Source organism: Rhinatrema bivittatum, chromosome 6 (genome assembly GCF_901001135.1).
Source record: "Rhinatrema bivittatum chromosome 6, aRhiBiv1.1, whole genome shotgun sequence".
NCBI classification, from domain to species: domain Eukaryota; kingdom Metazoa; phylum Chordata; class Amphibia; order Gymnophiona; family Rhinatrematidae; genus Rhinatrema; species Rhinatrema bivittatum.
This window is the reverse complement of record NC_042620.1, coordinates 185713006-185729172: the sequence shown is the minus strand read 5'-3', so window position 1 is coordinate 185729172 and position 16167 is coordinate 185713006. Positions and strand designations below refer to the sequence as shown.

The 16167-nt window shown below is 44.9% G+C and overlaps 1 protein-coding gene across 5 annotated transcripts in view; it reads right to left on the bottom strand.

The window, feature by feature from the left end:
• The window catches only part of CARF (calcium responsive transcription factor), a 435125-nt gene that overhangs the window by 393774 nt on the left and 25184 nt on the right, over positions 1-16167 (bottom strand). For 4 of the 5 annotated variants that reach the window (XM_029606289.1, XM_029606290.1, XM_029606291.1 and 1 more), the window contains exon 2: positions 10528-10719. In XM_029606289.1, the coding sequence (XP_029462149.1) occupies positions 10528-10567 (40 nt within the window). In that variant the 5' untranslated portion in view covers positions 10568-10719. Of the gene's footprint in view, positions 1-10527; positions 10720-12028; positions 12336-16167 lie in introns of all 5 variants that reach the window. The other variant, XM_029606288.1, reaches the window with a different exon arrangement.

Here is a 16167-nt window from a genome sequence, read left to right as displayed (position 1 = left end):
CTCGCGGGAGAGCAGACGGCCCGGCTCCCCACATGCCGTACAAACAGTGCCTCGGGGCATGGTTTGTTTTTTTTTTTAACACCAAAAAACGGCGCGAAAAACGGCGCGAGTAAGGGCTGGGTGACAAGCCACCCCTTCCGGAGACCACAGTGAGGAACGCAGGCAGTGGACACAATTACCTCGTTTTTAATTTTTTTTTTTTTTTAATAGCGCTGCCACCGGCAGCTAAAGTACCTCACAGACAAGTGGCTGGTGGAGCCTGCAGGGGGTGTAGCACACCCAACTGAACTTTCTTCTCCGAGGAATGAAACTTCTCAGGAGGCGGATAGGGAGAGTGACCGGCCCACCGATTAATCCTCCCCTCCTCTCACTGGGTAAGACTGAAAAAAACCCCGGGAAAAGGCTGTAGGGCAGTGCCCTGCCTGGCCTGCTATGGCTCCACTTATTATTACCAAATTAGGTACAAATCACTAATTGATCTAGTCACAGGATTTCTCCTCTATATTAAGTCAAACCTGATAGGGAAATCCCTTCACAATTCAATTTACAGGAGATCAGGACCGCAAGGTTATGCTCTCTCATCTGCTGGAGTCAGAGATATACTGGAGGATCGCAGGGGGCGCACCAGGGTATATCAGTGGTGCCTTTTCAGTTTCTCTCTGACTCCATCTGCTGGACGGGAGGCATAACCCAGCAGTCTGGACTGATCCTGGTACGTACAGGGAATAAGGATTTTAAAAGGCCCCTGCTGTCCATACGTGGGAGCTCTTGATTTCCAGTCACCCTGATATTGTCAAGGATTAGGAGGTTATCCTCTCTCTCTCTCACACACTCACATGTCCATTCTCTCTCACACATACACTGTCACATACATACACATTCATGCTCTTATACCCACCATAACCTCTCACTCTCACAGACACTGACACACTCTCAGGCTCTAAGACAGTCTCTCCCCCTCCACACACACACACACAAACTCTTATTCCCCTGGATTTTCTCATACACACTCATGCTCTCACTCTCTCTGGCTCCCTCACATACACACAAACACACACACACCCAGGCAAGTTCCCAATCATTCTCACACAAACACACACACCCAGGCAAGCTCCCAGTCATTCTCACACACTGAAACTGACCCCCAGGCAGGCTCCCATTCATTTTCACACCACTCCTTCACCATCCCCCAGGTATGCACACATTCATTCTCACACACACAGACCCCCAGGCAGGCACCAATTCATTCTCACACATACACATACACCACACACAGGCAGGCACCTATTCTCACTACACCACACACAGGCAGGCACCTATTCTCACACATACAAACCCCAGGAAGACACCCATTCATTCTCATACACAGACACACCCTCAGGCAGGCACCCATGCATTCACACACATACACTCCCAGGCAGACACCCATTCATACACATGCATACACTAAAGGCAGACCCCTCTCTTTCTTTTGCCAGCAACCTCGGAGCCTCTCTCATTCCTCTGCTGCCACTGTCACTGATGCCGCATGGCTATTGGGGAGGCGCCGATGGCTGCTACTGGCACTGAAGCCCATTCTTCTGCCTCCTCTGTGCAGGCCCCGTGGGTTTCCACTTCCTCCATGTTGATCTCGTACATTGTGAGATCCGCACAGAGAAAATGCTACTCTTGCACATTACCAAAGATTACATGTGCCAATCAGTAAAAAGCAAGTTGGTTTTTTTTTACCTTTGCTGTCTGATCTTAGTTTTCTAATCGGTTGGTCACAGGCTTTTTTGTTCCACATTCCCTTTCTTATTTTTTTGCCAATTCCTTTCATATTGTCTTTTTTTCTATTTCTTTTCTCTCCATCTATCTTCTTCCCTCTAACACACAATCAAGTTCTCATTCTCACATGCTCTCTCTCATACAATCATTCATACACAGTCTCTCTCTTGCACATGCTGTCTGACTCACACACCCAGGCTCCTCTCTCACTCCCACATGCTGTCTTGCTCAAGCACAGGCTCTCACTGTCACATGCTGTCTCTCTCACACACACAGGCTCTCACATGCTGTCTCTGCAAACATTCAGGTCCTCACTCCCACACACACTCTCTCAACTCATCTCATAAAAACACACACACACAATCTCTCAACTCATCTCATACACACACTCTACGGGCCCTCAGCCTCTCTCTTACCTCTGGGTTTCCTCTTCACGGGTCGCTGCAGGACGGGCTCTGCAGCGGCCCTGATCTTCTCGGGCCGATCCGCAGCGGTGGCCTTGCTACCGGGCCTCCTCCTCTTCTCAGCCCACTGCAACAACGCTGCTCCCTCTTCTGCATGCGGCTGATGCTCCTCCTCCTTCCTGCCTGTGTGGCTCCGGCAAAATTTTTCTTCCGGGGCTGCGTGGGCAGGAAGGAGGAGGAGCACCTGCACGTTTAGACGTGACCTTTTTCCTCAGGCCGTGGTGACGTAAGCTCCACGACGGTCCTGCCAATCTTCCTGCGGTGTGTCTCCAGCACAGCACAGTGATGCTTAACTACTCAGCCACCAGTGGGATGAGGTCCACCGGCAGCCGCATTGGCTCCCTCTGACCTCTCCTCGGTATACCACTTGCTCCGCCCCATCACGTGCACCGGGCTTGAGCGACACACTGGCACACTGCAGGCGACACACTAAAGTGTCGCGACACACACTTTGGAAAGCTCTGCACTAGATACACCCCTGCAGTGACCTCAGCCCTTCAGTATTCTCTTCAAAAGCCACTGTGGACATACTATTGAAAAAACTTGATTTAAAATAGGATTAAAACGATTACAAATGGATAACCGTAACTGTACTCAACCAAACAAAACACTGAACCCCAGTAAGAATATAGATGCCCGTAATCTCGTGGAATCAATATCCACTCCACGGGAGAACCCTTGGCACTGTTCTTGGGTAGCCGTGGGCATGAAGCTGAGTTCATATGTCAACAATAAGGAAAACAAAATTATCAGTTAAGTAATTTCTCCATTTCCTAGACTCAGGACTGATGGGACATACAAAAGCTACTCCCAATTGGGGCGGGAGGCTGCCCGCCGTCCAGTTAACACTGTTCTTGCAAAGGCTGAATCCTCTTGGACCTGTACATCCAGGCGATAGAACCTGGAGAAGGTGTGCAAGGAGGACCATAATCACTGCTCGGCAGATAGTGATGGGAGACAGCAGTCTAGCTTCCGCTCATGAGACCACCTGAGCCCTAATGGAATGAGCTTTAACCTGAGAAGGTAATTGCTTTCCTGCCTCCACATAGACTCCTGTTACCACCTCCTTAATCCAGCGAGCTATGATAGCCTGCGAAGCTGGATTGCCCCACTTACTTCCACTGTGAAGACAAACAGGGGGTCCGACTTTCGGGCCAGTTCTAAAACTTCCAGATAATGCACAAAAAGTCTACTGACATTCAAATGACGGAGGAGGCGGTATTCTTCCACGTCCTTGTGCTTATCTAGAGATGGCAATGAAATGGACTGATTCAAATGAAACTACCTTGGACAAGAAGGATGGAACAGTACGAAGCTGTAACGCTCCTGGAGTCATCCGGAGGAACGATTCCTGACACGACAAAGCCTGTAGTTCAGAGATGCAACGAGCCAAGCATAATTACCACCAGGAACAAAGTTTTCAAGGTTAATAAATGCAAGGAAAGACTGCACAGTGGCCAAAAGGAGGGCCCTGCCAAAAATTCTAATATTAGATTAAGATTCCAGAAAACGGGCCATGTCCGGATGAGCCAATAGGCAGGTTCTGTTCACCTTGCCCCTGAAACAGGAGAAAGCCACTACCTGGACCTTCAAGGAGTTAAGGGTCAAACCTTTATTCAAGACATCCTGCAAAAATTCCAGAATCAGTGGGATTTTGACCGCCTGAGGGAGGACACCACGTTCTTCACACCAGGCCTCAAATACTCTTCAGACTCGCACATATCCTAGGGACATGGAGAACTTCTGAGCGCAGACTAAGATGGCAATTACTGCCGCAAAATATCCTCGCTTAATCAAACGAGCCCTCTCAAGGGCCAGACCATTAGACAGAATCAAGTCAGATCCTCATGAAGGATTAGTCCTTGCTGTAGCAGGTCCCTGTGCGGTGGGAGTCACAGGAGGTTCTCCAACAGGAGTCTCCGCATGTTTGCATACCACGGACACCTGGGCAAATGTGGAGCTATTAGGAGGACTAATTTCCTATGGTGTTTGATTCTGCAGGGGCCACGGAGGGAAGGCGTATAGCAACTCTTCTTCTGGCCAGGTCTGAACGAGAGCATCAATCCCCAGGGTTGCCACCATTAAACCAAGAACTTGGAGATAGCTCCACACTGTCGGGCGTATTGTGCTCATCAACTGATGTACTTGGGACATCAACTTCCTTATCCGCGTGGTTGGAAGGAAGACCTTGTCCTGCTTGGTGTCCAACCGGACTCCCAGATATTCCAAGGACTGGGAGGGCTTGAGACTGCTTTCGCCCAGGTTTACGAGCCGAGATCCTGAAGCAAGGAGGTCACCCTGTTGGCCACCCGGAGACTCTCTTCTATGGACTTGGTCCGGATCAACCAGTCATTCAATTACGGGTACACCAGGATTTCTCTTTTCTCAATGCTGCCACTACAACCACCGTAATCTTGGAAAATGCTCTGGGGTCGGTGGTTAGGCCAAAGGGCAGAGCCCGGAATTAAGAAAGGTGACCCAGTACCATAAAGCGTAGGAAACTGTATTCTTGACGGATTGGAATATGTAGGTAGGCTTCGGATAGGTCCAGGGAGGTTAAGAACTCTCCCGATTGTATGGTCATTATCACGGAGGGTTTCCATGTGAAAATGATTCACTTGTAGATGTCAGTTGATGCTCTTGAGGTCCAAGATAGGGCAAAAGGAACCTTATAATACCCATACTTTCCTGGGGTGCAGGTACTGGGACTATAGCCCTCATCCTGAGCAGCCTTAAAAGAGTAGTCTCCACTGGCTGCTTCTTGTGCTGGGAGTGGCAAGGAGCCATCATGTATATGTCCCGAGAAGTGCTGTGAAATTCCAGCACGTATTCTTCTCATATGACCTCCAGTACCCATTTGTCCGAAGTGATCTCGACCCACCTCTGGTAGAAGAGGGACAGTCGATCCCCTATCTCCTTGTTCTGAGGGTGGGTCAGCACATTTTCATTGAGGGGTCTGGGATGAACCTGAACCTGCCCTGCTCTTGGGCTGTTGACTACGAAAGAACTGAGACCTCTGAAATGTTGAGTTTCTGTAGGGCTGAAAACGTTGGGAACCCCTGGATCAACCCCTCATAGGAGAGGGGCACTGTAACTGCTTTCTCCTATCTTCTGGTAGCCGGGGAACTGGAGATTCGCCCCATTTACTGGCCAGCTTTTCCAATTCTCTTCCAAAAAGGAGTGATTCTTTAAAGGGCATCTTTGTAAAATTTGCCTTGGAGGTTGTATCTGCTGACCAATTCCACAGCCATAGCTGTCTTCTGGCCGAAGTACGGACTAGATCTGAGCCCGCGACAGCTAAAAAGGTGGCGGCGGGTTCCACAATCGCTCTGGAATTCACCCCCGAGTCATCCACCTCTTGAGAGAGGAGTAGGCATGAATGAGCTACCAGGGCACAAGAAGAAGCAATCTGTAAGGTCATTGCTACTGCGTCAAAGGCTTATTTAAGAATGGACTCCATCCATCTATCATGCGCATCCTTTAAGGCCACTTCTTCCTCCACTGGAATAGTTGTTTGCTTAGAGACGGCACAGACCAGAGTATCCATTTTAGGGAAACGCAAATGCTCTCTCACTGCCAGATCCAGCGGGTATAGAGCTTATAATGCTCGTTCCCCTTTAAAACTTGCTTCTGGGTCATCCCATTCCAGGTCAATCAACTCCTGGATGGCTTCCAGTACTAGAAAGTAGCAAGAGGCTTTCTGTAGGGAAATCAGAATGGGATTTTTCTTTGGTTCCATCATAGAGTCCGCCCCAGGAACTCCAAGCATCTTCAGGGTCTGGGAAACCAGGGCCAGCAATTCATCTCTATGGAAAAACCGTAACATGGTCCAATACGGTTCTAAACCAGGAGGAATTTCCCCATCTTCCAAGGAATCTGTATCCTCCTCTTAGTCTGTGCCATCTGGGTCTCTGGCAGGAATACCCTTGGTGAGGCGAGGAATGCCTAGAGGTCTGCCAATAGGACCGGGAAAAGGAGGGCTTACCGGTTGAAGTTCTGTCCGGACAGGGCAAGTGAGATAGCAGACTGCGCCTGTACGAAGCTTGAAGGCACTGGAAAAATTCCACCCAAGTAAAGCAGCCGGGTGCATGCCTAACCTAGGAGCTACTGGGATAGGTGCTGCTGAATTTCCCTCTCGCTTGGATGACCCAGTCCTGGGGGTACTTACATTTAAGGCTGTGGCTAACCCATCCTCTGAATGGGAGGAGCAGGCTTAGCAAAGTCCAGGGAGGCCAGTTCTCTCTGGGCTTCCTCAAGTGTTGACATAAGTTGGAATCCAGGTCAGACTGAGAAGCCCTACTATGACAAGCGGCTCAGAGAGATAGGCGCTTATGGTTCTTGGCTGCCAGCGCCATTAGCGGCGGTAACTGTGTGTTCTGTTGGCCCGCGCTTAAAATTTTATGCGCACAGATTTTGGGAGCCTAGGTGGGACACTGTGCCCATGCACCCAGCTTTACCTGCATTCTGCACTTAGTAGGTTGTACACGTACGTACGCGCACAACATCATGCCGACGTTCTATAGAAGGCAATACAGCAGACACAAAGACGTGCCCAAGATGGCGCCACTACAGCCTACCACGCTGTATGCTGACCAAACCGGAGGACGTCTTACTGAAACCCCTCCAAAATGTCTCTGAATTGGCAGGTAAATTTCTTTTTTTTTTTTTTTTACTTATCTGGGCTCAGCGCTTACCAGCTGAGGACAGAGACTGTCTCTGGCTGCGGGGGGAGAGGACTTTGGCCATCACCGCCACGCTTAGCTTCCTGCACCTGCTGCCTTTCAGCTGCTTAAGCAGCAAAGTCTATGCCAGGAACCAGCTATTGGACCAAGGTACACCTCTGAAGGATCTCGGAAATCGCCTCAGGGATTCTCAACTGGGGGAGGGACCTTTTAGGTATCACCGCAGGAAAACGTAGCTCAATCTTTTCTCCAGTTTAAATGTAGAATTTCTCCTTCCAAAAAGTACAGCAGTCCTCATAGGGAGAGGTATGTCCACCATTTGCTGGAGATGGAGAAATACTGAAGGGTTAAAGTCACTGCAGGGGTGTATCTAGGATGACGTCAGCTTTGAAATCTGACTCAGTTTCCATCTGCTGGCAGGGGAACATAACCCATTGGTCCCGAGTCCATCTGGCTACATGCTAGGAAATGTGAGATTTTGGTCGCGTTGAACCCCTAGACTTTGTACTGATTCCTTAGGATGCAAGATAGTGCCCGCTAGTGAAGGAAGTGATTGTAAGAGATGACCTTGGCAGCGGAGCCAGAGGAGCTCCAGTTTAGATGGGTTTAGTTTGAGTTATGTTTGCTAAGCCATTGAGCTACTATTATAAGATAGTTATTGAGATTAGTAATGGATGAAGTTTGGTCAGATCCCATTTTGACACAGAGTTGGATGAAATCAACAAATAGGTGGCACTTGCTATTCAAGGACTGGATGGGTTGCAGATAGGATTACTCCTGGGGGAATTCTGCGCAAAAAAATCTTAAGATTCTGCAAAATGTATATTGGTCAAAATAACAATTTACATGACAGTAAATTAAGTAATTACATTTTAAATTAATACAGAAAAAAGTTATTAGAGATGCAGAATTTTACATATTTTGAGCAGAATTTCCCTAGAAATTTACTGTAAGAGCGTCCCTTCCACTCGCTCTCCCTACTCCCCTGGTCACTTTGCCCTCTCAGGCCCCAACTCCTCTACCTGCCAGTATCTTTCCCTCCACTTCTAGGCTCAACCCCTTCCACTCTATCGCCAGTCCCAGAGTTTGACCTAATTCTCAGTACTGCCCCTCACCCAGGCTCTCTCCGTACCTCCCTCTCTCACACACACATGCCCCCTCTCTCTAGTACAAATACACACCCCCTCATACAGACTCCCTTACTCTCTTGCACACACACATCCCCTCATACAGGGTCCTTCTCTCTTGCATACACACCCACACAAGCTCCCTTTCTCTCTCACACATACATCTTCACACAGGCTACCTATGTCTCTCTCTCTCATGCAACCCTTCAGACAGTCTCTGTCTCACACATTCACAATCCCTTCACACAGGCTAGCACCCTCACATACACAAGAGCTCCCAATCTCTCATACACATACACACTCCTTCACAATCTCATCTAGGCTCCCTCTCAAGCACTCAAGCATCCCCCCCCCCCCACCCCACTCTAACACCCACATTCACTCTCATTGGGGCCTTCATCTTTGCAGTGAACGGCGCACCAGGGCCTTCATCTTTGTGTGCGCCATTCACGGCATGCCGGAGTCTCCTCTGCCATTTTCTGCGCAGAATTCCCTCAATACTATAGGATGTATATAGGTGCTGAAAAGTATTGGGGAGAGGGCTTATCCTAGAGGCTGTCCACAGTTGAGCTCTATAGGACAGGACAGTTTGTTGGACCATATAACCGATTGCGTTCTGTTGGAAAGGAATGATTCAAACTAATTTAGAGCAGTGTCACCAATGCTGATGCCCTTTAGGTGCTGGATCAGGAGAAAGTGATCAAATGTACTGAAGGTGGCTAAGAGATCAAGTAGGACAATGAAGGAGTCACCACTTTAATCTGCATGGAGATGGATACTGTTTGCGATGGTCAACAGGACCAATTATGCTCCATGGCTTTTCCTGAATCCAGATTGGTACCGTTGTAGGAAACCTAAGAGTTGGAGGTAAGCTACTTTTTCTACCACCTTGGATTAGAAGGGGAGGTTTAAAGAATGGGCGGTATTTGTCAATTATTTTAAGATCAGCGCCAGTTTTGTTTAAAATAGGTTTGATAAGTCTTTTTGAGCAAGCTGTGCAGCAAGTCAAGGATAAGAATGGTATTATCTTGATTAGCATGGGGTTAGGTCATGTTTCAGATTACAAATGAATATTGGGGGAATTGGATCTAATGGTCTCATGGACTGGTTGATTCACTCAAAGATCTTTTCCACTTCTAGTGGAGTGATTGTCCTAAAGTTGGACAATAGGATCAAGTCTGGGGGGAGTTGAATTGAATTTGCCTGTGTGATTGTTGTATTCATGGGGTGGTTGGTGCCAGAGGTGAGTGAGGTAAAGAGAGAGATGAAAAGGAGGAACAAATAGTTTGTATTTTTTCAGTGAAGAATTTGGTGAAGTTTTCAGCTGTGTGACCCTCTGTGTTAATAGAAAAAATTGGGGTTTCCAGTTTGGAGAGTTGCCATACCAAGTTTCCGTGGTGGTTCATGGATAGTTCTAGCTATTTGGAAAAGCAGTCTATTTTGGTTTGCTGGATGGCTCTTCTGTATTTTTAGGAAAACTCTTACTAAGCTTTCTTATGATATTTAGTGCATATGATTGTAGAACAATTTAGCATGCTGCGAGCCAAAGGTCTGTGGAGCTTGGAAGCCTTTCAGCATTCTCTGCTCTATATTGGAGCAGGGTTGTTCTTTTACTGGAAAAGAAAAGCAAGTTGAGAGAGGCCTCCTTATGGATGTGACTACATACACTGGTGTATCTTCCCATATAGCAGCAATTCCCATTATACTTTTAATTAGCTTAGAATTGTTGGAGGAAACTATAGCTTCCCTAAAATGATCCTTAAGCTTTCAGGTGTCACTTGCAGCCTAAGCTGACCTTTGCTGGTACCAGCAGCCAGGTTCTCAGTAACAGGAACTGATCATAAGACTGCAGGGTTGCTCTTTTCCCACCCTCCCACAACTCTGATAAATTTCTTCTGACCTCCTTTACAATCACCCTTAAGCTTAATGAGCCACTGCTGCTGAAAATTCAGAGTAAATGGACTTAAAAGTTTTTCCCTCAATGATTTTGCACACACTTTCTATAATTTATGCACTTTATAAAATTTCTGTAGAAATCTTGATCAACATTTACAACCTAGACAAAAAGGCAGGTGAGTGAAGATACATTGGCAAATTAAAGCAATGAAAAAGGAGATATGCTTCTCATAACTTTACATAAAAGTCTAGATAAGAGTTTATAGTCAGATTTCTCCTAAAGTATTTATTAAAATCTAATTCGAGAGCATTGTTCACAGATTCATAGTTCAATCAAATTCTGGACCTCCAAAATTTACATTTACAACCTGCCACTCACTAAAAGCACATATGAGTTGGCCATTTAGCATTTTGATTTTCCACAGTAGTCGTCATATTTTATCATGGTTGCAAGGGACCAGTGCTTTTGCATCTTTGTAATACTGGACACAATTAGTGGCGTGTTTATGCACCTTGAATAAAAAAGCAAATCTTGTATTAGTCCTTGATGGAATATGTTCTGTGCTGTTATTGTTCTGGTTCTACTCTTACCTATTGGGTACTTGCTTGTTTCCTTCGGTTGCTCTTCCATCTCTATATTGTGTGGCTCAAGGTTCTATCCTTGAACCATTACTCTTCTGTATCTAGTTTCTTCATATCGGACAACTAATTTCATCTTCAATCTCAGCTGCCATTTTTATGCTGCTGACACTGTTGTACAGTTGATTCACTCTGGCCTCAATTCTGCAAAATTAAGAAATGAGCATAAATTTAGATACAAAGATTTAGAGTTCAAAAAGTGTCAGGAGAAAAAAAAATAGGTGATGGGATTGTTTGATTAGAACAAATATTGGAGGGTTATGAGGAAGAAAATATTTAAGTATGTGTGTATGGATTACTTGATTATGAAGAAGAAAAGAGAAAGTTGTAGAGTGTCGGTATGAGAAGAGAGAGTATGAGACAAGTGTGAGTAAACCAGTTTAGTGAGGAGGAGCCAAAAGTGTTGCGAGGCCAGAGACATGAAGGAAAAAAGGTAGGAGGCACTGCCTGGGAAACAGCATTATAGAAAGGAAAGTGGGAATGGAGGGATCAGGAGAAAGTAAAGTGAGTGTAATCCGGACAGGAGAAAGAAAAGATAATGGGTGTACAATGAGTTCAGTATGTGAAAAGTTTTGGGGGGTATGAGAGGAGCTGCCATTGACATCACTACAGCTGCTTGGCTGCAGACTCCTGCTGGCTGGAGGCACTTGGACTTTTTACAGAATAACCCTGGTGCGTATATACACGACTACCCTCCCAACACAAGAGTAACTCTCTATGGGATAAAGCAAATTATCCTCTCCTGGATCGGCTTAAGTATCTTTAGTGTAACATTGGAAAGAAAATGTCACAGGCCAAATATCTTCTTTGTTTCTGTGGCTCAGGAATTTTGCATAGTCAAGCCTTTAAACTTACTGTGCACTTCAGACGTGTTGACTTAAAACAAATCAACTCACTGTTTCCTGCAACTAAAGACTGAATTCCTGCTTAGGAAATAAGTTGGGGTTTGTTTTTTTTTGTTAATTGCAGTTCTTTACCCCATCTCCCTTCTTAAAAAGCAGCTACATTGTTCATATCAGCTTCCCATCTAGATTGCTTCCTGTTTGTCTTATTCTCAGATTTTCCTCAACTTACTTCTTACATTTTTGTTTACTTTTTTGGTAAGCTGTTCTTTTTCATTCAGGCTTGATATGAATGTGTGGATTTGGCTATTATGTGGTATTTTTATTTTTCTCTCTTCTGAATTTTGTGTATTTTTGTACACCACTTAGGGCTTCTGGCATAAGCAGGTTATAAGTAAATAAAATAAGGAGGGCACCTTTATAAAGCCACATCCAATTTTTTTTTTAAATATCCTTCCTTAATATTACTCTTTAGTTGCTCATGCCATAGGTACGCTTTTGCAGCACCCTGACTTATTTAGATTCACAAAAGTTGGAGTTCTGACAAACTAAATACAATCTTCTCAAGAATGGAATAATAATTAAAAAGGGGTAATTAGTATGGTATTCACCTGAATGGCTTTGCAGGTTCAATGTTTATTTTAATGACTCTTTGTTGCATACACCTGTTTCTTTATAAGCTTTCGAGCCTATTTCTTTGTGAGAAAAATGCCAGACCCAAACATGTCCCCACTTCAGACACTGCTTTCTTTGATTGGTCCAATTTGTTATTTCAAGGGGTGATGTTGGGGCTCAAGTGCTGGGAGCAGCAACTTCTTTCATGGTCAAAGCCTCATTCAGTCCAGATTTTGCCTCCTGTCACAGTCTCTTGGGATGTAAGGAGGTATCAGGTCTTGCTGGAACTGGCAAAAATTCTCCCTGTGAAAGGTACAGACATCAAATGTCAGGTACAGACATCAGCTGATAAGCTGATTAAATTCCTGGAGATGCTTTGGCAGTAAGGTTTATCTAAAGACTTTTATAGACTCTACAGTTCCATCAGCAAAGTTTGAAGTGGTGGCTCTTAAGGGGTCTCCATAAGCCAAGGAACCGGTAAACATTTTGGGAACTCTTGCAAGTACCTTAGATGTAATTATGAATGTGATTTTAAAATTAGAACCTACTAAGGTTAAAGATCTTAATGCTAAAAGTTGAAACTCTAAAGTTTGGCTTCTCTGTCCAGGGTGTCAATATGGGAATTATAAGACAAGCTGTCATCAGTTAACAAAAATGGAATAAGCTTTAATTAAAAGAAAAAACTGCTCAGAAGTGTACAACAAAGAATTTGAAAAATTCCTCAAAATTAAGGAATCTGAGAAAGGAAAAAATTTGTTCTTACCTGCTAATTTTCATTCCTGTAGCACCACAGATCAGTCCAGACTCCTGGATTTTGCCTCCCTGCCAGCAGGTGGAGACAGAGAAAGGTTCACTGACATTGTATATAACCCAGTGGGCCACCTGCAGTCCCTCAGTATTGACCTGTACCCAAGCCAAGAAGACAGCAGCAACCATAAATTTCTAAGCAAACTCCCTCCCCTCCAATGAGCCGGAAGAAGGTGAAGTAGCCCAAAAAGTCAATGAAAAACTTGTTTCCCCAAATTTAACATAAGCGATCAGCATTGAAAACCTCTAACAACTCCGTACTACAAAACAACAGTATGAGCAACGGACTCTTTCCTCTCCCCCCCCCAAATAAATGGGAGGGTCTCTGGACTGATCTGCGGTACTACAGAAAGAAAATTAGCAGCTAAGAACCAAAATTTTCCTTTCCTTATACATACCCAGATCAGTTCAGACTCCTGGGATGTACCTAAGGTCCCCTTAGCTCGGGTGGGACCTGAAAAGTTCCGCTAGAGGAACACTCAACAAAACACATGGAACTTGGAACCCTGACATCAAAGTGATAATGCCTAGCTAAAAAGTGTGCAACTTCCCAGTAGCCGCCCAGCAAATTTCAAGCTGAGACACCTGTTGTAACTCAGCCCAGGAAGTCACCTGAGAATGCGCCAAATGCACCCCTGAAACCCCTGCCATTGGGTGCCCTTTAGAAATGTAATGGACCCAAGAAACAGAAAGGAAGACAGTCTATCGAAGCCATGAGGGTTAAGAAAGAGATAGATCCAAAAGTCCTTGATAAATATTTATTGAAGAAATGAATTGCCCAGTGGTTGCCCGATTCTGGCCCGAGTTTCGCCGATAGATAGGGGGCTGCTTCAGGGACTGTCCAAGCAAAAAATATTAATTATCGATGTTCATATTAGGCATTCGGTACCTTAGTTACTGCTAATGTTATCCTGGAATTCCAAACCAGTGAGAAACTGTCTTTTTATATTTATTGTCAGCTCTTATAAATCTAAAAAGCTGATTAGTTAGTTGTTGCCATCCTTTTAAACTTCCTTTGACATAGAAAACGATCTGTCTAAATGCTTGTCATCTGCCGTAATTTTAGAAATGTAAGTCAACTCAATTGCTTCCTTCAGCCACTGTACAATTGTAGCCTTAGACGCCTTATTTCCCTTTTTTGAACCTCTCCACTGACAAAGAGGTGATCTGATCTATGGAAATCAAACGTGAACTTTAGATACCTTAATAATTTATTTTTATTTATTTATTTTTGAAATTTTCTATACCGACCTTCATGTTGAAAGTAACATATCAAATCGGTTTACAGTGTAACAACAATATTGCACAAGGTATTACATAAAACAAAATTGCACAAGGCATTACATAGAAACAAGGGGTAACATAGAACTAGGAGAACAGGGGAGAACTGGCGAAGAATTAAAGAATTAGCAACAGATAACGTGAGGGTTAACAAATGATAAAGTGATAAAGTGAAATGAACAACAGGGGACAGGGATGTCTATTAATCACAATGGAAGAGGACCTGCAACCGTGTATGCAAATTAATGAAATAACTATAAGTACAATTATAAAGTCTGGGAGCAAAATTAATGAAATAAATATAAGTCCAGTCCAGATGGGGGAGATCCAGAGCTATATAGGGGTGTGAACCTGTCGGGAAATCCAGAGCTATAAAGGAGTGTGGACCTGTCGGGGAAATCCAGAGCTATGTAGGAGTGTGACCCTGTCGGGTGGGTACAGGATCTTGTGGAGGGACGAGCTGGGGCGTTCTTGAGTTGGTGGAGGGATCGTAATGTTATGGAAAAGCCTGTTTGAATAGCCAGGTTTTAAGTTTTTTTTTTAATGTGAGAGGACAAGGTTCTTGCCGGAGATCTGGGGGGAAGGGCGTTCCATTGTGATGGCCCCGCGGTGGATAAGGCACGTTTCCTTAGGGCTGTCTTAACTGGAGGGGCATAGAGGGTGCCTTTGTAAGCGGATCTAATCGGTCTGGAGACGAAGAGGTAAGTTCAACTCCAGAGGTGATAGATTTCGTGTGGCTTTGAATATTATCATAAGGACTTTGTAAAGGATTCTAAATTTGATGGGAAGCCAATGTAGGTTGCGAAGTATGGGAGTGATGTGCTCTCTTCTGTTGGCATTAGAGAGGATCCTCGCGGCGGAGTTCTAAACCATCTGCAAGGGTCTGATAGTGTTAGCATGGAGACCTAGAAGAAGCGAATTGCAGTAGTCGATTTTTGAAAAAATGATTGATTGTAGAACTGTGCGGTAGTCATGGAAGTACAGAAGGGCTTTCATTCTTTTTAGAACTTGTAGTTTGAAGAAACAGTCTTTTGTAGTATTATTGATGAATTTTTTAGGTTGAACTGGTTATCAAGAATAACGCCGAGGTCTCTGACATGGGGGGAAATATTTATTTGAGAAGTGCTTGGATGTTTGTTTAGACCATGGATGCCGTCATGGGAGATGATAAGGATCTCAGTCTTGTTAGTGTTTAGGACAAGGTTAAGGCTGGTAAGCAGGTGATTGATTGATTGAAGGCAGTCATTCCAGAAGCAGAGAGTTTTGGAGATGGAGTCCTTGATGGGGATTAGTACCTGCACGTCGTCCGCGTAGATGTAGTGGGTTAATTTGAGATTAGAAAGTAGTTGGCATAGCGGAAGGAGGTAAATGTTGAAAAGCATTGGGGAGAGAGAGGAGCCTTGTGGTACTCCCAAGGAGGAGCTAACGGGATGCGATTCTTTGTTGTTGATTTTAACCTTATAGCATCTATTATTAAGGAAAGACTTGAACCATCTGTGTGCCGTACCAGTAATACCAATGTCTGTGAGGCAATCTAATAGTATAGCGTGGTTCACTGTGTCGAAAGCTGTGGATAAATCAAGGAGGGCGAGAAGGTACAATTGTTTTTTTTCAAGGCTGAGGATGATAGAGTCGGAGAGTGAGATTAGAAGCGATTCTGTGTTTAATGATTTTCGGAATCCGAATTGAGCTGGGGCTAGAATCTTGTGGAATTCCAGGTATTCTGATAGTTGCTTGTTGACTATTTTTTCCAGTAGTTTTGCAATGAACGGTAGATTGGCTATCGGACGGAAGTTAGCAGGATCCACTGGTGACAAGTTTGGTTTTTTTTAGCAGCGGTTTGAGAATCGCGATCTTAAGAGTGTCCGGAACTAGCCCTTGTTCAAGAGAGCAATTGATGATATTTGAAATAGAATTCGCAATGATTTTAGGGATGGAGATGAGGAGATTTGATGGTATTGGGTCCGAAGGATGAGATGAAGGCTTGACCTTCTTGAGCAGGCTTTCAATCTCCAGTGCGAAGGTGGGCTCGAATGTTTTGAGGCTG